Source organism: Desmodus rotundus, chromosome 2, assembly GCF_022682495.2.
Source record: "Desmodus rotundus isolate HL8 chromosome 2, HLdesRot8A.1, whole genome shotgun sequence".
In the NCBI taxonomy this organism is placed as follows: domain Eukaryota; kingdom Metazoa; phylum Chordata; class Mammalia; order Chiroptera; family Phyllostomidae; genus Desmodus; species Desmodus rotundus.
Genome location: NC_071388.1, coordinates 139,682,097 through 139,704,634, shown reverse-complemented (window position 1 = coordinate 139,704,634; position 22,538 = coordinate 139,682,097). Strand labels below are relative to the sequence as shown.

General features: G+C 42.5%; 1 protein-coding gene across 2 annotated transcripts in view; it reads right to left on the bottom strand.

Moving 5' to 3' along the window:
• The window catches only part of LYPD6 (LY6/PLAUR domain containing 6), a 116,661-nt gene that overhangs the window by 16,613 nt on the left and 77,510 nt on the right, over nucleotides 1–22,538 (bottom strand). For both annotated transcript variants that reach the window (XM_053918652.2, XM_024569729.4), the window contains 2 exons: nucleotides 7,496–7,688; nucleotides 610–708 (listed from right to left, as the gene is read on the bottom strand). In XM_053918652.2, the coding sequence (XP_053774627.1) occupies nucleotides 610–708; nucleotides 7,496–7,613 (217 nt within the window). In that variant the 5' untranslated portion in view covers nucleotides 7,614–7,688. The remainder of the gene's footprint in view (nucleotides 1–609; nucleotides 709–7,495; nucleotides 7,689–22,538) is intronic.

Below are 22,538 nucleotides of genomic sequence, written 5' to 3'. Positions count from 1 at the left end.
TAACCATCTTTTTAATTCACTGGAATAAAAGAAATATGGCTATGAAACATCTACTTGATTTTAAAATGGGCCTTTGGGTCAAAATTTCATGCTCCAATTGGGCATCCGTCTCATCCTTCAAAGAGAACGTCACAGGTCAGGGTTTTCATTTATGCAATGATGACATTTAGAATTCTAGCTTCCATGCAGTCCCAGGATAGAAGCCTCTGGCAAGAGACATGTAATAAATGGAATCTTTATATGAACATCGACTCATACTTTACAAAAGGAAGTTACTGTGCAAGACTAATAGTTCAAAGAGTGGACAGAGTGGATGATAGGCTGGTTGTTCTCTTCATGTCCTGCCTGTGACCGGGCCTGGGGGTGGGTTCCACTCACTGTTCCCGGAGCTTCGTGAGAAAGGCGGCAATCCTATGGGTCCGTTTAGGACTCTGAGCCTCTGTGATGATGTTATGGGTGTGGTATAAGCAATCCACTGTACTAAGAGCCTTAGACAAGAGAAGAGGCTGACACTATAAACATGCTTCCTTCTACACACGCATCAAGGTACACAGGTCCCTTCACTCACGGGCAGCTCTGGGGACCCCAGTCCATCTCCTGAGAGTTTACCTCGAGGGCAGTAGATGTCTGGAGCCCATCGGTTGCACTCATAATTGTCTGCTGCCTTTTCACAGGTGAAACACTTAAATCCACCAGGATATGGTGTGGCTACAAAAAAAGACCAAGAAAAAAGATTAATTTTTTAAACTGAGTGTAGAATCCTGCATTGTGAAGTTCAACATCGTAAATTTTTAAAAAGGGTTCTCAAAACTGCCTGCTAGTGTCTTTAAAAAGTAAACATGCGAGTACCAGATGACTCAGCAACTGCATCCTCGGTTTATCTCTGAGAAATTAAAACTTGTATGCACACAAAAATCTGTACACAAGTATTCACAGCACCTTTATTTGTAACAGACAGAAACTGGACTCATCCTCGACGCCCTGCAACGGGTGAAGGTGCACAAACTGTGGTAGCTCCAGACCGGGGACTACCAGGCAGCACTAAACATGAAATATCAATAAATTCAACAGCTGGGAGGAATTTGCAGGGAATGATGCTGAGTGAAAAAAGTCAATCCCAAAAGCTTATATTATATGTGATATTTACTATATGTAACACTTTTAAATGAGAAATTGGAGAAATGGAGGGAAGATCAGTGGTGGCCAGGGGAGGGGCGGGAGAGGTAGGGGCAGGTTTGGAGGGAGCGTGGAGTGAGGCCAACAGGAGGAACCCTGTGCTATTGAAACAGCTCAGTGTCTTGACTTGGCTGTAAACACGCAAACCTGCACACGCGGTGAAATTACGTAGAACTCAGTACACACCCACGCACACAAATGGCTCCGAGTAAAACTGGGGACGTTTGAATACAACCAGTCAGCAACATGGTTGTGATATCAGCCTACAGCTTTGCAAAATGTTCCCATTGGGGGTAACTGGGTGAAGTATACATGGAATCTTTCTATATTATTTTTTATAACTGCTTATGAATCTACATCTATCTCAATAAAATTTTCCGTTTAAAAAACGGCACTCTGAATTTCCAATGATTTAGTTTTATGTGTCAACTTATGTAAACAGGTCAACATGTAAATACAAATATTAGGTTCAATCATAAAATACTTCCTGATATTTGAGCATTTTGTACCTACAAAGGTGGCAATTTCTTTACTTCAATCTATATTTTTATGCTCTTGGACCTAACATGGTTAAGAATCCCTGCAGGTGGTAAGAAAAAAGAGAGTGTCCATTGCTAAAATACACACTGCCTGTGCAGAGGTGACCCTCCTAAGGTGCCTCGCAGGCCCATGTCCAGCGTCCACGGGACAGCACGCTGGGGGCATCTGGGGACGCAGGTGCGCTATAGGCGCCACCTCCTCCTCTCCTCACCCCAAGTTGCCTCTTCCTGACTTCTGGTCCTTGTATTCTCTGTCCTCCTTGTATTTATTCTTCTTGTCCTCCAGGCGCTTGGATTCTCCGCCTCGCATTTATGCTCAGGCAGGGAGGGGTCCCAGGACAGTCGGGCTCCATGCAGTGCCAGCACACCCGGGCCTCGTTAGCATTTAAGGACAAGGATCCACAAGGAATATCCGGCCAGGCTATCTCTGTCCGATCTACTAGTGAGCTTTTACTTGCTGCTGAGTTCTAATCATTTGCTTGCTTTGCTGCTTAGAGTTTTGCCTTTCAAAAACAGGACATGTGAGTGTGTGTGTTTAATTTGTAAAATTACCTGGCCTCTTTGAAAGCTGTAAACACTCAAACACTTCATCTGCAGAAGCCAACTTCTGTCTCTCGCAGATGGCTGAGCCTGCATATCACACTGGCGGAAATAATCATCTCAGGGTAAATTGCTTTGCCCACATGGAACCAATTAAGTATGATATCAAAAATAAATGAAGGAGGAGGCAGCAGCTTAAGGCCAGAATTATGGGCCAGATATAACTTTGATTTTCACCTTGCCTAGAATAGCTGCCCATCTTTGCACTAGCTTGCAATAGTTCACAGAGCTGACTCTGAAAATAGCAAGACCAAAAGTAATCAACTGTCTTTTAAAAAAGGCTGGTAGCGGGACCTTCTTATGGGCCCATGTGAGAGTTCGATGTTCCTCCGAGTAATTGATAGCTCAAATCCATAAACAGAATGAGAGCGCGTACACAGATCGTCTCAGAAAACGACGATGAGAAGCAACTCAGACATCCTAATTCCATTCCACTTCATTCCCAATGGAAGAAATTTCACTAGGAGGAAACATCTTCTCCCTATGTATAACTGTAATGAAACAAAAGTAAACTATTTTATAAAACCACACACAAATAATTTTTGTATCTGCACAGCCCACTACCTAGAGAGGTGGGTTACATTTAAGTTGAAAGAGTCTAGTTTGTAAATTTTGAAGTAGAATTACCGGAGCAGGAGTTTTAAAAAAAAGATGCAAACTAGTTATCAAAGAACAGCATTTGTCAAAAAATGATAATATACACCAAGGTTCATGTCTACGAGCTGCCCACAGCATGTCAGCTTGCAGGATTAATGCACTACAGTATCCAATTTTATCTGTCTGTCACTGCAGCCCGTCAAACTTTTAGCTGGAATGTTGGGTTAATTATTCCTGAGAACTTTCCCATCAGAGAGATGAATTAAGAACTCTGAATGAGATTGACACTCCAGCCATTCCACAAATAAACTTTCTGAGAACTTGGCACTAATGAATTAGTGTTTTCAAATTTGGATTATTTAATAGACTCTTCAAAATTATCCTTTGCAATACTAGTGACACGTTAAATTAAATACTCTCATTTCTTATATGAGTAGGAATGGACTCTGAAATTAACTCAAAGTATATCAAAATTTAAACAGGACAACAAACTAAAATACTAAGGTAGCATAATGAAGCCTTTGTTTCAAATCACTTTATCTCTGAATGTGTTTATCAGCACATATCACCAACAATTAACCAAATGGTCTCATGCTCAATGAGTTTTATTTTTAAATCTACAACTTTATATCTGTGTGTATTCACAACAATGATATCCTAACATTTGCTCACAGGAACTTGAACTTACATCCTGGCAGATAGTACTGACTAGTGAATAACCAAACCCTTTTCAGTGACAAATCTCTGCAGACAGACTCAGCTTTAAGTTGATAATTATAGCACAATACCAAGTAATGGTTAAATTCTTCCCTCTGGAAATATTTAGCCAAAAATAAGGTCTCCAATTGAACAACTATCTCCAGTAACTTGTTAATTGATACTGCATCTGATAAGTTTTTTTTTTAAGGACTGGAAAGAGATTTCTAAGAGATGTTCTATTTTTCCTTTGTTACTTCAAAGCATTAGGCAGCAAGCAGAGTTCCACATTGTTGTGGCCCCAGCTGTGAACGAATCTAATTTGGCTCTTGATCACAGAGTTAATAAGCTTAGGACTCTGTATTTCAGGGCAGAAGTCCTTGGTCCCTCAAGAGAAGGTGATTGTAAAGAAAAAAAAAGAAATGCCGAAGGGCCCAGTTACTTCCTGTAACACAATCTGTCCATTAACTCGCGTGGTCCGCCATAGCTCAGCCAACCATAATTCATTTGCAAGGCATCGGAAAGGATTTTGTCTTTGTTTCCATCTCTTGAAACTTTTGCCTGGACAAAGGCCTTCAGTTACCAAAACCGTGGTGAGAGGAGAATCTTGTTTTAAAATGTATGCTTCTGTGTAATGCAATGTTTTTTTTTTTTTATCCTTGCCAAATAATTTCCATTGTTTCTGGAAACTGAATGCAGACACAAATTTTTTAGAAATCTAATAATAAATTGACCTACCTCTCAGACCACTTGGCTACAAAATGTTGTCAGTATCATTTTAATACAATGGGCATATTTTTAATAGAAATGTAGTTCCTGCTACCTTTCTAGAAAGCCCCCTCACTCCCTAAAACGTATGCGGTATACACAGAATGATGAACACATTCTGTTGGCCCTCTATCTAGGCACAAGCAAGCGCCCTGCAGGGATATAGTGCTTTGGCCTGCAGGAAAGACTCAGAATATGCAACCGGAGGACAAGTGAGAATCCCAGGAAAGATTTATATTACAAGGAAAGAAATGGAGGCCAAGAACAGATTGAAGTCATATCACATCTAACAACCAAGTAAGAAGCTCCATTTCTCTTAACACTAACTCCTGTTTAAGGGATTTATTAGGCTTTAGTACTTTACTCATAGGCCGGGAAGAAATTCATCATTTATCACATAAAAAATAAACCCCTCCCACAGATTATTGAAAAGGATGTTCTTGAGGACAGTGTCTCAAATTTGAAAGCCATTGTTTATTTTCTTTAAGGGCTTAGAAACTTCAGAGATTTGGGAATTAGAGAGCAAAGGAGATTGGTCACGGGAGGCTGAGCTCTCCCAACCCGGGTTCCAGTCTCACCCCACTCAGTACCTCTGAGGGCTGTTCGGGGCCCAGCAGAAACGAGTTTATGTTCGTCTGGTGTGGAAAACCTGTACGTCTTCTCACATCGCCAGGTCGCCGCAATTTCTCCCTGGGCAGGTCCCCAGCTGTATCTAACATTCATGGAACCTGGCTCACTCGCTGACCCCAAGAAAGCTGTCTGCGCCTTCATCTACACACTGAGGCAATTATAATAATAATTCAAGATAAAAATATTGTAGGGCCACACTTCCCTCATACATTTTTTCTAGTCTAGTCTACAGGAGCCTACTCATTTGTGGAGACTGCTCCATCTAAACTTGGTCTAGTGGGTGCTGCTCAGGGCAGAGGACCACGACCATTTAAAAAATCAGTGTTAAAACAAGTGAATGAACACCAGAAACTTCTGAACTAGAGCACAGAAATGCGAAGTTAACTCTGCTTTCAAGTGGGCAGAGTAAGTGAAATTCTAGCCAAGTAGGACCCATTGATGGTAACTTCAACCCAGCGAGAACTTTTACTCCCCTGACCAGATACAGAGGCTCCAAAATAGAGCTCAGCCCAGACCCGCCGATGAGTTGTCCATGTACCATCGAGCTTAGCAACGGCTTCTTCCATCCATCTCTGTGTTTCAAAACCCTATTAGAAAACCCCACCAATTCTTTCTATATGGTGAATTCCTTTTAATGAAGCTATGGCTCTATTTAATTAACATAGGTCACAGGAGCACAACTCACCTTCAAAGATCTCATTCTGAAATCGACTTTCCAAATAGGGGCCCACTCATCTGGGCATGGATCCACCAAACCGGTGAGGCAGAAGCGGTGTGTGTTTGTCTCTGTTTTATTTATGTTCCCTTAACTCCAATCCCGTCCGTGTTCCTTCCCACCCTGTGTACAACACAGCCTCAGAGAGAGCCAGGTGTGGACCTATTCTGTGGCCCCGTGACCTCTGAGTCTGTCACTGAAGTAGACAAAAAACCCGCCAGAAGTTGAAAATCCTGGCAATCAAACCTAGGAGACTGAAATCGAGGTTTTGTTCACCAAGTGTAATTTTTAAAAAAGCACAGATGTTTGCAGAGGAAAAACAAAATGTAATCCTAGAAAGGAGAGCAAGTATCAAAATACCTTCTTTTCATGAATTTTACTAAAATAAACAACCCTGCAAAAACAGGCAGCCAGACAAGCTTCCAATACAATTCACCAGCAGGTACTGGACTATACTGGTGAGAGTAAAGCAGTAATAAATCTAAAGAACTCTTTGCTGTTTGTCAAAAGCATATTGGGTACTGAAAACTGAGTAAAGTATTTTCAGCATCCTCAGTTTACCATCTAAGCCAATAACAATAACAGCATATTTATTTTACCCACGTTAGAAATGCGGAAATTAACATTTAAAAAGATTCCCCTAACATTTATTGAGCATTTACTGTGGCTCACATTTAGTGCTAAGTGCTTTGTATGCATTCTTTGAATTAATCTTCCCAGAGTCAGGACGTTTATTTCCACTGAGGAGGCTACGCCGCAGCTGAGCTCGTTGCTGGCCCCCAGTCAGGCTGATGGGACCGCCCCTGTGAATTTCCCAGCCCGCCTCTCATCTAAACCAGACCGTGCAGAAGTTAAATAGCCTAACCGTGCAATATTGAAGGAGTCCTCCACCTTGTAGTTTCAAGATCCTCAAGAGCAAGGACTAGGTTTTATCTGCCCCTCTGTCTTTCATGCCTATCACAATGCCAACACACAGGACATGCAAAAAAAATGTGGATGGAACAGAATATTTCAAAAGAGGAGTGTACCCGGGACAGATGCTAAAGGTCAAAACACACACAATATACCCGGCTCTCACCACCACAGGGCCAATCCAGAAAAGGGTCCGAACAAAACTAAGAGCAGGATAAATAAATGCAGAGATGGAGGCGAAAGAAGAAGCAAAAGGGCTGTGTGATCCAAGTGTGATCCTTTGAACATCATTAGCAGAAGCACCTGAAATTCTTGCTAAAAGCCAGAAACCAGAGGTACAGCCCCCACCAGCTACGCTATCAGACACTCAGGCAAAGGGATCGCCATGCACGTGCATTATTATGCTCTCTCCAGGTAACACAGGAAACCAAAAGGGCTAGGGAACAGGAAATTGTGGAGGACAATTATGCTGAACCCGAGAACGAGACGAGCAGACAGGAAGACCAGCTATTGTCTTCCCCGTAAAGGACTGATCTTGTGCGAACACATTCCTCCTGGGACCTGGAGGTTCACTTTGACAACTGACTGAGGCTGGCATGCGTCGCAGGGAAGGGGGTTCAGAATCAGAGTGACAGCGCAGGGGACAGAGAGAACAAGCCTAATAATTTTCCTGAAAACAAAAACAAACGCCGTATACAAAGGTGACGGTAAAACATACGGCGTGTCTGGTAGCACCTGCACCCCCCAATTAAATCATCAGAGGCTTTCCCTGCACTGAACACTGCCTTCTCCTGGCCGTTTTCAACTCATGTCTTATTTTACATCAGGCGACATTTCTACAGCAAAGAGAACAGAGTCTTACTTGAAGGGTGGAGGTAGATAATGTCTTTCACTGTGAAGTCTCGGGACTGTGCAGCTTTCAGACAATCAGCCAGCAGGCTCAGGAGCAGGAGCCAGGCCAGGGCAGGGCCAGGGTCCATGGCAGGCCGAGGCGTCACTCATGCAGGGCGCCCGGGAGCGAGGACTGGGGACGGACGACAGGAGGGAACTCGCACCTGAAATATGAAGCAAGATTCATCTCAGTGTCCAGCTCGAAAAAGCCACAGGAGACTTGGCTGAGGTCCCGTGCTGTAGGGATAGCATGAGGAGGGCTGGGAGCCGAGGGCACGAGGAAGTGAGTAGACAGGGAGAGAAACGGTAATTTTAGAGCACTTAGAAAATTCCAGCCCAAATCTCTTCTGAATCAGGTCCCTAAAGCTCCATTGGTAGCAGTCCCCTCTAATACCGGCAGAGATGGTATCAAGAGAGATTGAATTTTAATGAAATCCAGCTATTTTTGCCAGGAGGCCAGGGGATGGCTGCCAGAATGCAACAATAAATAAGTCAGGTACAAAGCTCAGAAGCATTTCCTTGATAATGGTGAAGGCCAGGTATGAGACTGCAGCCTCGCTGGGTCATGTTGCCCATGCATACGATTGCCGGGTAGACTTCCCGATTTGGGAAAAGAGAAATCCAGGTACATGGGCCTCTTCCAAACCAGAAAGTGCCTTTCTAGCTCCAAATCTCCTTTATGTAAGTAACATCATTGGCCAGGCACGATTGAAGTCATATATATATATATATATATATATATAAATATAAATATATTTGTATTTATAAATATAAATTTTTATTTGTATTTTGTATTTGTACATATGTGTGTATATAAATATAACATATAAATTTATATTTATATATATGAATATATATAATCATATATAAATAAATCATCACCCATTTGGAGTAAACAGAAGTCCGGCAAGTAGAAGAGTTGATGCAGACCCAGGCAGTCTGACCACTGAGACCACATTTTTCAACACTAGATGAAAATGTGTTCTTCCGACGACTGCTTGTGGTACATCAACAGAAACTGATGAAACGGGACCCAGGTGTCACCGTAGCACTAAGCAACCATCGTTCCATCCTCTATTCCAATTCTGCCCTTTTCAATTAAAACTGGAGGCAGTGAAACCCGCTGCCAGGTGTGAATCGTCCAGCGTACTTAGAGCGCAGATACACGTATACACCTCATAGTCATGGCTCTTCGCCCTGCCGACTCACCGCTTTCCTGCAGTCACATTCTGTTTTCCAAATACTGCCGTTCTATTGCCCACGCAAGGGTCAAGTGAGTCACTTTATTTTTAATGTGGTGAAAAAACATGATTTGGACATTTTGTTTACAAGTCTTCACACCAATATTCAACAAGCTTTTTAAAATAGCATAACAAGAAACCTATGTGATCTTATTAACCAATGTTACCCCAATCCATTTAATAAAGTAAAAAAGAAACATAAAGTAGCTAACAAAATTATTCTGAAATTATTTTGTCAAAACAAATAGACCAAGAGTAAATGTATTACAAAACAATCAATAGAGAAAACCAAGACGAACTAATCAGTTATTAGAATATACTACAGGGTAATATTAATCAAAGCACAGAAACAGACCCAACTATCTCCATAATATAAGCAATTTTTCAAAATTACAGAAGAGAAAAATATTAAATAAAGGAAATTATGATAACGATTAAAAATTGTGAAAAAGATTAACTGAAACCCAACAATGGACAATACACTATAATTAATTCCAGATGGATTGGTGTGTTCATTTTTTTTTTTAAATAGACAATTTGTCAGAAAATGGAGTAGAGCTCTGGCTACCCTGCAGCGGTTTGATGATGCCAGGCGGGCCAATTTCATGCTCACCACCCACCCTCTGTTTACAGTTTGGCTCCCCAGGCAAATGCACGTTCAGGGAGAGAATGGGCTGCTCGATCCCTTAATAAATGGGAGTGCAGGGCACCATGCTAGGTACTTGGTTGAACGACATGATGGGAAAACAAACATCAATGATATCTTCCCTCACTGAGTGAGAGACGAACACTGTCTCCTCTTCAATGAATGCAGCAGTGCTTCGCCGTCCACCGGGCTGAGGCGCCCCTCCGCGCCCCTCCCTCCGCACGGAGATTCCGCCGCACATCACCACAGCCCCCTCCTCACTATCTGCAGCAGGGCTCGGTGTGAGTTTCATTTTAATATAACTTAACATTAAATATCAACTAGTTGTCAACCTAACTTAATTTTAATGTGGAAACTTGATGTCCACACCAGTGCTTCAATACATGGGGGACCCAAAACCCCCTGGAATTTATTTATTAAAAATTGTGTATGTATTCTTACATGCTTAAACTTCATTCACCTTCCAAGTACTCTCCATTGGATGCAATATACCTATTGAGACCTTTTTTCCACTGCTCAAAACAGGTTTTGAACCCGTCAATTTTGATGCCTCATTGTTTCTGCTGTTTTTTGTTGCACCTCTTCCAAATAGGCAAAATGTTTCCCTTTAAGGACTTTTTTCGTCCAGAGAAACAAACAAAAAAGTCACTTGGGGTGAGAGAGGGTAAATAAGGACAGTAGGGCGTGGGGGTCCTGCTGATTTGGGTCAAAAACTGCTGAACACTCAGCGCGGTGTGGGCAGGTGCGCTGGTAAATCACCCCTCATAAAATGGGCAAATGTGTTGAAAGAGCCTTCAAAAATAATTCACAGAAGTTCAGCGCAGCCTCTCACAACAGCGTCAGCTGGTGCACTGATACAGAAGGGTCCCTAGAACACTCACCTAGTGGGGGAAGCCTGCACTACAAAGGGCCCGCCCGCCAGACGATAATTCCAGGGGTTTTTCTTGTCTCCTGTTGTATGTCAAACAATGCAAGTGGCATGTTTTTATTAAAGCATTTCTGAACCACAATACTGCTTCCAGTTATTGATTTAAAAACCTCTCTGTGCACGGTACTTCCGTTAAGAGTTAAGCATTACTTAGTGCTATCGGAAATTAACCTTACCGCAGTCTCTCGCATGGCTACACAGCCATGAGCCCTCATGCTGCAGCACGTCTGACTACACGTGAGTAACATACTGTAAAGGGGAAGAACCAGATGCCTGAGTTTGAGAACTCACTCTAACTCCTTCTTGCTCTGCAACCTTGAGCCAGTTACTTAACCGCCCTGTGCCTCAGTTTCCTCATCTGCAAACTGAGAGTTAAATGAGTTAACATCTGTAAAGCACTTGAACAGTGTCAGTCACACAGGAAATACCACATGTGATCAGTTCTACTCACTATAGGAAAGAGCAAGCTCAGTTCTCTGGCCTGGCTTGTTTAGAGCAAGTCTTCAAATTTGGGGGATTCAGCTACTTTTTTTAAGCATGAATTTTGTGTGTTTAGTGGAGAATTTCCAGGTTCTTCAGGTAATTGAGCCTTTAGTGTCATAATGTATCTTATTCAAGAAATTATTCTTTCTTTGAAAACAGTTTTTCTAGGCTTATGTATGATTAGAAAAGGGACTGAAAGGATAGATACCAAAATGGTGTAGGGTTTCGGACAAAGTTCTTCCTTTTGCTCGATTTGCATATGTTTCATGTTGTCCTTTTTCTTCAGTTCGCATGCTTAGAACATTTTTGATGAGTATGTCTTATTTTTACAAAGAGGCAAACGGTTTTTTAAGAAATAGTGCTTCTCAAAGAACGGGTTTGACAGAATAATTTCACTTTTTATCTACAAAGGAAAGTCAGCTTTTTACCTATAGCCAATGAATATAACCTGAAAAATGCCCACGTCTCTTCCACAGTAATAGAATCCACATTTGACAGAATGTCCGCTCCTTCCCTCCTCTACTATGAGTTCCCTGGGTGTCTTAGTCCAGGTGCTCCTCGTAGCAGGATCTAGGGCAAGGAGTAAAGGCGCTGAGAGTTTATCTGAAAGAAGCATTCCCAGGAAATTGAGGATAAAGGGAAGGGAGGGAGGTGGAAGGGAGAGAGAGGTGAGCCGGGAGAACATGAAGCTAGACAACATAAAACAATGTGACCCTAACCCTAGGTTACTATGCTGCTTGCAATTCACAAGCCACAGAGAAAATTGCAAGGAAGACCTGCCCCTTGGTATAGTCCACGGAAGGAGAAAGGAGGGAGAAGTTATCTGCCTGGCTGCTTCCTGTCTCTCGTTCCCCACAGATCAAGGCTCACTCCACAAAGAACTCACTCCCCTACATTTGTATGTGTTATTAATCTTTATAAATATCACTGTTTTTAAGGGCTTGTTATTTTTATTTTATACATTTTTATTGATATAAAATTCACCATTTTAAAATAATACAGTTCAGAGTTTATACCCTTTGTGACAGCATGGATGGAACTGGAGAGCATTATGCTAAGTGATATAAGCCAGACGGTGAGGGACAAATACTATATGATCTCACCTTTAACTGGAACATAATCAACAGAAGAAAAAAGCAAACAAAATATAACCAGAGACATTGAAGTTAAGAACAATCTAACAATAGCCAGGGGGGAGTGGGGAGGGGACAGTGAGGAGAGGGGATTACAGGAACTACTATAAAGGACACATGGACAAAATCAAGGGGGAGGGTGGAAGTAGGGGAGAGAGGGGGTTTCGGCTGGGGTGTAGTGGAGGGATGGGGAGAAAAGGCACATAACTGTAATTGAATAACAAAAATTAAAAAATAATAATACAGTTCAGCATTTTTGGTATATTCATAATACGATGCAACCATCACCTAGTCCAGAACATTTCTATCACCTCCAAAAGAAATCTTGCCCATTAGCAGCCATTTCCATCTTCTCCTCACTCTTTGGCAACCACTAATCTACTTTCTATTACCAAGGATTTGCCTATTGGGAACAGCTCATGTAAATGGAATCACATACGGCCTTTTGTGTCTGGCTTCTTTCACTTAGCACAATGTTTTCAAGGTCCCTCTGGGTGACAGAATGAATCAGTACATCATTCCCTCTTATGGCTGCATTATATTTCCTTGTATGGATACACATTCACTTGTCTGTTCATCAGTTGGTAGACATTGGGTGGCTTCCACTTTTGGGTTATTGTGAATAAAAATGCTATTAACGTTCATGTAAATGTTTTTGTGTAGATATATATTTTCCACTTTCTGGGCTATTCACCTGAGAGTGGAATTATCGGGTCTATGGTAACTCTGTGTTTAATTTTTTGAAGAACTGCCAGTCTTCCACTGCAGCTGCGCCCCTTTACATTCCCATCAGCAAATACCAGTGTTCCAATTTCTCCATCTTCACCAACACTGATTTTCACTAAAATCTTTTCACATCCTTCTTAGTGAGCATCAAGTGGTGCCTCACTGTGGTTTTAATTTGTATTTCACAAGTGACTAATGATGCATGTTTTCACGTGCTTACTGGTCATTTGTATATTTTCTGTGGAGCAAGGTCTATTCAAATCCTCTGCCCACTTTTAATTGGGCTGTTGTCCTTCATTGTTAAGTTGGAAGAGTTCTTTCTACACGCCGGACTCTGGCCCCTCTTCAGATACATGGTTTTCAGATGTTCGCTCCCACTCCCCTTGCTGACTTCCCACTTTCTCGATGGTGTCCTTGGACACTCAAAAATGGTTCATTTTTATGAAGCCCACACATTACACTTGTTAAGTTTTTGTTCCCTTATTAAAGTCAAGCCCAGTACAGCACTAAAAAGAAAGGTCTACATACACTTCACAGTAAGAGGGCTTGTGTACTTTGTGGTAGCCAGGGCTAGATTTTCCACCTCTCTTTTCCATGAGAAAAACTGGATGGGCAGAAATGCTTATTAATGTCACCAACTGCTTACATCCTTGCCGTAAAGCACGAAGCACTAGTCACTCTATTAGTATTTTCTAGGAACTGAAAAATGAAAAATGAGTGGCATGCATTCACAATTAGGCTGTCCCTAAAATATGGGCTTGGCTGAGGGGCGTGTCTCTTCTGTATACATTCCCAGTAGCTGATGGAACTTTAATCCCTAACCCTCACAAAGAGGATGCTGGACACGCTCAGATAATATGAGGAGTCTTTTCTAGGATTCTGATGCCTTTCCCTGGAGTCCACTGTGCCTTTCGACTGTCCTAGACATTTAGAAAGGATGCTGCATTTCCATTTTATGTGCTGCTATTTGAATATGCACTGAGGATTCGGCCCCTGACTACAGCTCTCTTTTTATGAAGAAGTACATTCTCATTTTCACAGCTCTGTGACCTTTCATTTGTTATTTATGAGCTTTTGCAAATCTAATACCACTCTGACAGATTTAATTTGTGCTCTAAATTACCTTTGCATGAGTTACTCAACTGTTGGTTTTATTCCAACGGATTAAAATGTTGCTACATTCTGCAACAGAAAACAAATTATTAGGCTTCCTTCACTTGAGAGGAAGTTGAAAAGAGTTTCATTCTCTCACTCCACGGTCCTAGACAGCACAAGGAGACCTCTATACTTGTCAGAGAGGCCAAGTGATGGGACCACAACCCAGGCAGAGTTTTACAAATCCACACCCCAACTGCTGTTTCATATAGAGTGCATAAAAAAAGATACTCCCAACTCCTTAAACTGGATACTGGAAGATAATTAAACACATCTGGAGCTACACTGACTACGGTGCTAAGTACAAAATAAAAGCATCTCAGTACTAAATCAATATACAAGTAATTGTGAAATACAGAACTAATATGAGTCTAAATATTTTTCAGTGCTATTTATGTTAACTTTTGAAATGCCCAATATAAAAGAAAAATGGAATTCTGAAGCCCAAAAGATCATGACCAATCTTGACTTAATTTTTAATATATATAGACTAAGCTTGATAGTGACCTGACTTAATAACTTTAAAACATTAATTCAACTCCCAAAAGTACAAACTAAAGGTATATCCTCTTACCTTTATGTATAAGTCTACCTAAATACTTCATTCTGATCCTAGTACCTTCTCACAGTTTAGAAACTGCTTGTACTACAGGGTGGTTTTAAACGATTTCTGCAAGTTCTTTGACTTGTCTCCACTGGGAGGTGGGTCTGCATGTTCTCCTCTTGATTCTATGCCAGCCTTATTGACCAGCTGACGGGGGTGTAGAAAATGACCCCGTGGCTCCCAAAGCTAGGTCAGAGCAGGTGATTCAACGTACTCTCAGTGCTCCGGAACACTCACACTGAAGCCGTGTAAGCAGTCTGAGTGCTCTGCGTGCCAGGCGGTGAGGAAGCCCAGGTGGTCCACACAGAGACTGGGACTTCCCACACAGAGAGCTGCCCTTCCTCCCCAGCCATTTCAGTCCCCCCCTCCCCTCTGCCAGCTCCAGCCACTGTGACTGCAGCTGCTTAGAGACTCTAAGTGAGAACCACCACACGGAGCCCTTCCCACGTCCCTAACCCACAGAAAACAAGAGAGATAAGTGATTGTTACCGCCACGTGACACTAGGTTTGGTGGTGATTTGTGTGCCGCAGTATGTACCCGGATTGTGAGGAACTGGAGCAGGAGAGCTAACTGGGAATTACGGTTCCACTCGTGAAGACAACTCCGATTTTCACATTGGTTGAAAGACACAGAAACCTAAATCAAACAGGCTGAGGCCAAAACTGGGGGGAGGGCAGGAGGGAGAAGAGTTTTCCTGTCTCACCTGACTGCCCCTTTTGGATGCAGCCGCACTTCTGACTCTGTTATTAGGAATTTCCATCCCTTCACTCTGCTTTGCCCTTTCTTTTGTCTTTGCTCTCATTCAGGTCTTCCCAGTCTGTGGCCAGCTGCCTCAGAATCATTGCCAGCCTGTTTTCCAACTGTTCCAGAAAAAGCCCTAAAAAAAGTAGGGCAGTCCATTCTTGGGGACCAAGACCTGCCAGGGGAATGTGGCATTCCACTGGCCAGAGCTGGGTCACTAGTATGTCACCATGACAAGTTATTCGTATTAACTTCATGGAAATTGCATCCTTTGAGAACAGAGGAAGTATTGGTTCCCCTCTCCTCAAAAAAAAAAAAAAAAAAAAAAAAAAAAAGCAGTTGTTTCCCTGGGCAGGTAACTCAGCTGGCTGGACCATCGTCCCATACACCAAAAGATTAGGGGTTTGATCCAAGGTCCGGGTGCACATGGGAGGCAACCAATCGGTGTTTCTCTCTCCTTCTCTCTCTCCCCACCCTTTATTTCTCTCTAAAGTCAGTAAATATATCTTCGGGTGAGGATTTTAAAAATGTAGGTGTTGTCACCTGCAGAAGAAGGACTGAATGCTGGACTAGCAAAATTACAGAGGTGTCCACTGCAATAAATAATAGAGTTTGAAATACCCTCATTAGCCTGCGGAATGAAGCTAATGGTAGTTCAAATGAAATCTCTGCAGATGCCAGAAGGTGGGGAAATTAACTATTGCCATGATTTTCTTCTCTAAATGTAGAATACCATTCCACCACAACTTCACCAATAAAAATACAAAGTTGAAACCATAGTCCTAGAGGGCATGTGGAATGCCTTCTGCCCTGCACTTCCTCATCGTACGGTCTGGCTCTTCTGTCGACACCTGTCATTTCTTACTATCCGAGAGCACCATGTTCCTACACGGCCCTTTCTACAGGTCACTCTCGTCGGCATCTCATCCAAGCCAAGCCAATCGGATTTCTTCCTGGGCATTTTTTAAGCCCAGAATTGAAAAAGAATAACCATCCTCCCTGGTACAGAAGCCTCCAAGAAGTGGAACTCATGTAGATGTATGTGACATGCTGCTGCCTGTGTGGAGAAGGAGGAAGAGAATGAAGCTTGTTGGCCAAGTAGAGGGAGATGAGAAATGAAAAGACCCACCTATGTGCAGCCCTTGCCTTTTTGGCCAGTTTTTCCGCTTCCCTCATCAGCCTCAGCCTCCATCCAATCCCTACCCCTTTTGTCCAAGCTAACTTGAGGTGGCTTTCTGTCCCTTGCAACCACAAGCTCTGACCAATTCAAGAGTCTTCCAAAGGGTCCATCCCACTGGTCTAATTTTCCTTTGTAAGAAATAAGCTGTGCATTAAAACTTCTTAAAGTGTTATTAACTAAACGGTTAGAGTGGTTTTAAAAGTGTCAATAACAGAGAACTAGTCAGAGATTACCTCTTTGGGACTCCGTAGACACTGGCGTTTCACTCCATAACCTACAGGGAGATAGATGTTCATCCCTCCCCATTCTGAATTGAGGGTCTATTTCCATCAAAATCAATGCTTTAAAAAATGTGTGTCTTTTTCTGAAACTGCTTGACAAGGCTAGAGTTATAGGAAAGAGCTGCCTTCTACCTTGTCCCAATCTTATTTAAAGGTCAATTGCATCAAAACTGCTTCAATTCCTGAAGGATGTTTGGCCGAATATGCCTAGCAGTATATTCACATTTCTAAAAGATGTTGTATTAACTCTCTTCTGCTTGTAGGCTATATGCTTGTTGCTTCCTCTATCAATTTGAAGGTTCTCGAGAACTGACAAGAAGGCATTTTGAAGGGCAAACAGCCGCAAGGGGCTGAAGTCAGAGAACTCTCCAGGCGGGAATGAAATACTGAGTACATTTCCGTTACTGCCTGCCATTTTTTATTTACTTGGAAGGGAGTGGCAGTTTGGAGGAATTTTGGCTTTTGTGTCTTTTATTAAATGCTTCTCTGTGTTTAAGAATGTCATGTTTTCATTTTGTTTTTTTCCCCTAGGAATTCTCATCCTAGAGACCTTGCAAAAATGTGGAAGAAAAAAATGTACTCAGAAGTAATACAACAGTTATAAATGAATTAAATCTCAAACAGATTTAATCTTGTATTCAAAATAACACTGCTCCAAATTTAACATCCAGATTATTAGGCATGTGCCTTCCACCTTTTGATCCAAGAAGGGCTGCGTTGGCACTGTACAAAGGCGGCCCACTCTGCATTTACAGTGGTGCGCTCCCCTGCCCCTGCTAATGTAGAGTTTCCCAAATTCAGAAACAAGGAAGTGCCGGCAATCATCAATGAGAAAGCAGACCCTACCTGCTGTGAATCCATGGAGATATTCCATCCTATTGTAACCAAGTGTTTAAAAAACTTTTATTGAATTTATTGTGGTGACATTAGTTGACAAAATTATACAGGTTTCAGGTGTACAATTCTGTAACACATCATCTGCACACTGTGCTGTGTGTTCACCACCCCAAGTCAAGTCTCCTTCCATCACCATTTATCTCTGCTATACCCCCTTCTACCCAGCACCCCCTTTCCCTCTGGTAACCACCATACTCTTGTCTGTGTCTATGAGTTCTGTTAGTTTATTTTTTGCTCAATCCCTTCACCTTTTTCACCCATCCCCAATGCCCTCCCCTCTGACAGATGTCAGTCTGTTTCTATTTTGTTCAATCAATAGATTGCACATATAAGTAAAATTATAAGGCACTTGTCTTTGTCTAACTGGCTATTTTGCTTAGCATAATACACTCCAGGTCCATCCATACTTTTGCTAAAAGGTAAGATTCCCATTTTTTTTAACAGCCAAGTAGTATTTCTTTGTGTAAATGTACCATAGATTTTTTTTTATCTACTCGTGTACTAATGGGCACCTGGACTGCTTCCAAATCTTGGCTGTTGTAAATAACACTGCAGTGAACATAGGAGAGCATATATTCTTTCAAATCAGTGTTTCAGGTTTCTTTGGATATATTCCCAGGAGTGGAATCGCCAAGTTTTCTTGGCAGAAACCATTGCATGGTGTTTGGGCCACTTTACTTGGTGTTAGAGAAGATTGTTTTTGAGGCCCTGAGGCATATTAGTTCTTCCAAGTCACCCTTCCTGCTCAACTTGGGCCACTGCCGTGTTCACCACATTCTTAAGGGCTCTCTGCCCCTCCTGCCTCCTCTCACCCCATTCTCTGAGAGCCAAGTGTAAACAAACAACCCTCACATCTCCAGCCTCCTCACAAAATATTCTTTCTATTGTTTGGGGCACTGACGGAAGCCTGGCTCACAGTGAACACACCACTTCCCTTTGGACCGTCTACATCGGAGGGTGCTCATTCTCCCAACCCTCATGGACACTGGAGGCAGACGGAGGCTGGATTTCTTCTCTCTCCCACTGCAGCTTACAAACCATTGCTTTTTCTCTTCAAACATTCTCCTCCTCACCTCAAAGGCTAAATCCTCTGCTGTTGTGGCTGTCAGGAAGTGGATGGAGACTACGAACACGGCCTTCCTTTAATCATTAATGATCTAGGATGGAGAGGAACCAAGCCACACTAAATCTTATGTCCTGCCTGGCATGGAGTAGGGTTTTGCTCATGGTTCCAAGAATCCTGACCAAGTTTTTTGCCAAAAGGCCTTGAAGACTGTTTCTATTTAGCCCTTGATATATACTTAAGTTCAAAAGGAAGTATTTGCGTGTTTGATAGGTGTGGAGAGCCCTTTCAGCATTGCTTACCGGGTGGGAGAGCCACACTGTGCTCTACCTTATAGTGGGAAAAGTTATCAAAGGGCAAATTCAAATAGCCAACGTCAAAAGAATGGCTTATGTAAAAATGCCATGGCTATATATATTTTTAATCATTGGGTTCCTTCAGAGCTAACCACTAAATCTTAACCGATGTTTTCTCATTTAATAAAGAATATGTTTGTAACGCAAATAATTCTCCAAATTTCTGATCAACCAATACCTTAAACTACATATGATACGCCTCCTGAAGGCTCCAAGACCATCACAGCCCATTTGCGAAGGCTACTGGGACCTGCTGGACTCACCGTCTAAACTACACCTCGGCTTTCCAAACTAGCACCATTATTTTGAGGAAGGAAAAAATTTCCTCACCCTGAATTTGAAGGCAAAACACATCCTAACCCCATCTCATTGAAGTAGGGGTTCTTTCTTTGTAAGGCACCGTCTTGACTTACAAGTGTCCGTAAAGAATGGTTACTAGAGAGGTCTGTTGTAGCAAAACGAAATATAATAAGATCTTACACAGTATTCATTCAGGCAGAAAAAGATGTAGGAGTTATTAATAAAACCAGATTGTCCTTGATAATAGAAACTTTTTGTTTTTGCATCTAAATTAATTGCCTTCCCAGGAAAAAAAAATATACTGCTTTAGCTTCTTATGGATAAGGAAAGGATTGTAGGCATCCAAACTGACTCCTGACTGCTGACACTGAAAAAGCCACGAGAGATAGCTCTCCCTTCCTCCTTATCACTGAGTTTTTCTGTCTGTTCCTCAGTTGTCCTTGCTTGTATTCCACTTGTTCACTTATTCTTTCTTCATTTTCTATGACGTAGGCATAGATAATTTTATCTGTTATACATATTACTATGAACAGTTCCAGCTTAATAACCAAATTGTTGAACTCTATTAGTAAAATCATTAATGCCATTCTTGTAACCCCCCACAAAGGCTGCTCAGGACATGGGAGGATGTGTTGTCTAGTATACAAGGAGAGAGGCTGCATCTCTGAACCACTTAGCCAAGCGTGATCACGGTGTGATGTGGAGCTGCTGTCTTACAGCCAAGGCGGCGTAGCTGTAAGAGGTAAGACATCTTACATCTGTAAGACAACCATAGCACTGCCAAGGCCCCCTGGGGAGGGGATAACAAGGTATTCTCACTGAAACTCAAGGAGAGGTCCACATTCCTTCCTACCAACCCGGGCAACTCATCTGGAAGAAGAAAGAAAGGATGAAATGGAAACAGGTTTGACCTACGATGACTTTTTATAAAGAAAGAGATGTCTAGGTTCATACAAATAATAAAGTAAGTATACCAGTACTAGGACACTGGATGGAAGAGGAATTACAGAAAACGAAAGATGTTAAATCCCAAAGTGTCATAGCCAGAAGTGGATTTTTCATTAAGTTAGAGAAGGATAAACTTCAGGGTTCCTGATTGCGTGGGCCAATGCCAAGGCCCTGTTCCTAATTTTAGGACAGTAATTTATGTATTCTTAAGGAAGAAAAAGAACACATAAATTACAATCCTCCCTAATAAACTGGATCAGCTTCCTGGCTAGGGTGATGCAAAAACAATTTTTATTATTAGTAATAATATTCTTGCTTTTTTCCTGAGAGGAGTTAAGTGAATAAATAAAAGTACATACTGTCATTCTACTTTAATGGAGGGGGGAGAGGGAAAGCTGGCACATAAGCAAAGACAGGCTTTCTCAAAACTGGGGAAGTGGAATTACAACTTGAGAAAACAATCAACCAACCAAATCACTGCTTTCCCCTGGACCCTCCTGCAGCCCTGCCCGGACGACCACTCAAGATTATGAGTGCCGGGGCGCCCCTGGGGCACTTAAGGTCAGGGGAAAGGCCCTAGTTTTAGATAACATGTGGCTTTTAAAAAACTATTTTAAGAAGGGTCAGAGAAACCACTTCTCCTGAAACCCAAAGAAGGGGTGGGAGCACTGGGACTAGAAAAGAGGTCACTCCAAGCCCAGCAACGGAACCACACCCAGCATACCCAGGCCCAGGTAATAAAGCAGAGAGGATATTAAGTGCTGGCTCCGGGCCCAGGCAGAATCCAGACCCTAGACCTGCCTCTTGGCATCACTGAGGACAAATAGATAACGCCTAGAGAGCAGCGTGGTGCGGGTGCCAGGAGCACCAGCTCTGGAGCCAGCCAGGCCAGAATTCTGACTGCTTCTGCCAGCTGGTTAACTGTGGGCAGGTGTCTTAATCTCTCCGTGTCTTGGTTTCCTCATCAGCAAAATGGGGAAAATCATAATGTTTTTGTTATAGGGCTCTAATGAGGAGACAACGCACACAGAAGGCGTTTTGAACTGGACCTGGAACAGGCCTGCTGGCTAACGGAACTCTCACAACCCACTTGAGTAACCTGCGAAGGCACCCGCTCCCTCATTTAGGTCAGGACGTTTGTTCAGCACCGTGTGCTCTCCAGGAGGCGTGAACGATCTTCAGACAGGCACCCCTGGAGTGCATGTTCTACTAGGAGAAATCAAAAAGCCCCGCTTGCTTCTCAGACTTTCTAGCTGATCCCAGACTAAGACCAGCATCTTGCAGTGAGGAGAAAATAAAACCCCGCAGGGCAGGTGAGTTTAATGAGGCAGATTGGGGAAGATCTAGAGCAGGATTTCTCAAATTTGAAAAATGCTTTCTCCTTTAAAGGGGGAAAAAAAAGTCCACAGACAGAACCTCTCTTACCCCCATGCCAACTAATTAATCCTAACTATAATAACTATAATGCTACTTACATATACACAGATAGAAAATTAGGATTAAGCTCCTGTACTGCCAGCCAATGTAATAGCTTTAAAGCTGAACACAAATTACCAAATATAAATCAAATTACATTCAAATTAAACATTTTAATTAAATAAAATAAAAAAACAACAGTAATGACTAATTGAGCACTTACGATAGGGTTGAACAATATGAAATTGCCACTATTGGAGCACTTTTGACCTACAAAAATGGTTATTTCATATGGTCCAACCCAGCCTGTGCTAGCACTCTCCCAGTGCCTCTTTAATTCCAACACTCCTGTGAAGTAAATATTTTTATTACCCCATTTTACGGTGGCAAAACTGGGCCACCAAGAAATGAAGACACATTTTTGAACCTCCCACAGAACCAGTAGTTGCCAGAGGACACGCTTGCAGATGCCCGGGAGCAAGCAGGCACCACTTTGGGGAGCTCTGCCCGGGGAGGCATAGAGCATCCCGTGGATGGGGTGATGGAGGAAGAGCCAGCCGGCAAACAGTTCAGGGCCCTCAGGGACCACTAGGAGGACACTGAGACCTGAACAGTGTCTCCTGCTGGAGGGAAGGGGCCACCAAAGACCACCTTGACTTGGTGTCATTTTGGTTTTGTTCTGGGTGGTTCAGAAAGCTTTCCTGGTACTTCCCAGGAAGACAGGCACTGGCCAGCAGTAGGCAATGACAATTAGTGCGAAAACCTAAAAAAGGGAGAGGAGGGGGAAAGGTGCTAAAAGGAGAGAGGATAAGTAAGGCTAAAAAAGAGAAGGAAGTTATCAAAAAAGGGCTGGCCCCGGCCAGGTAGCTCAATTCGTTAGAGGGTTGACCTAACACGCCAAGGTTGCGGGTTCAG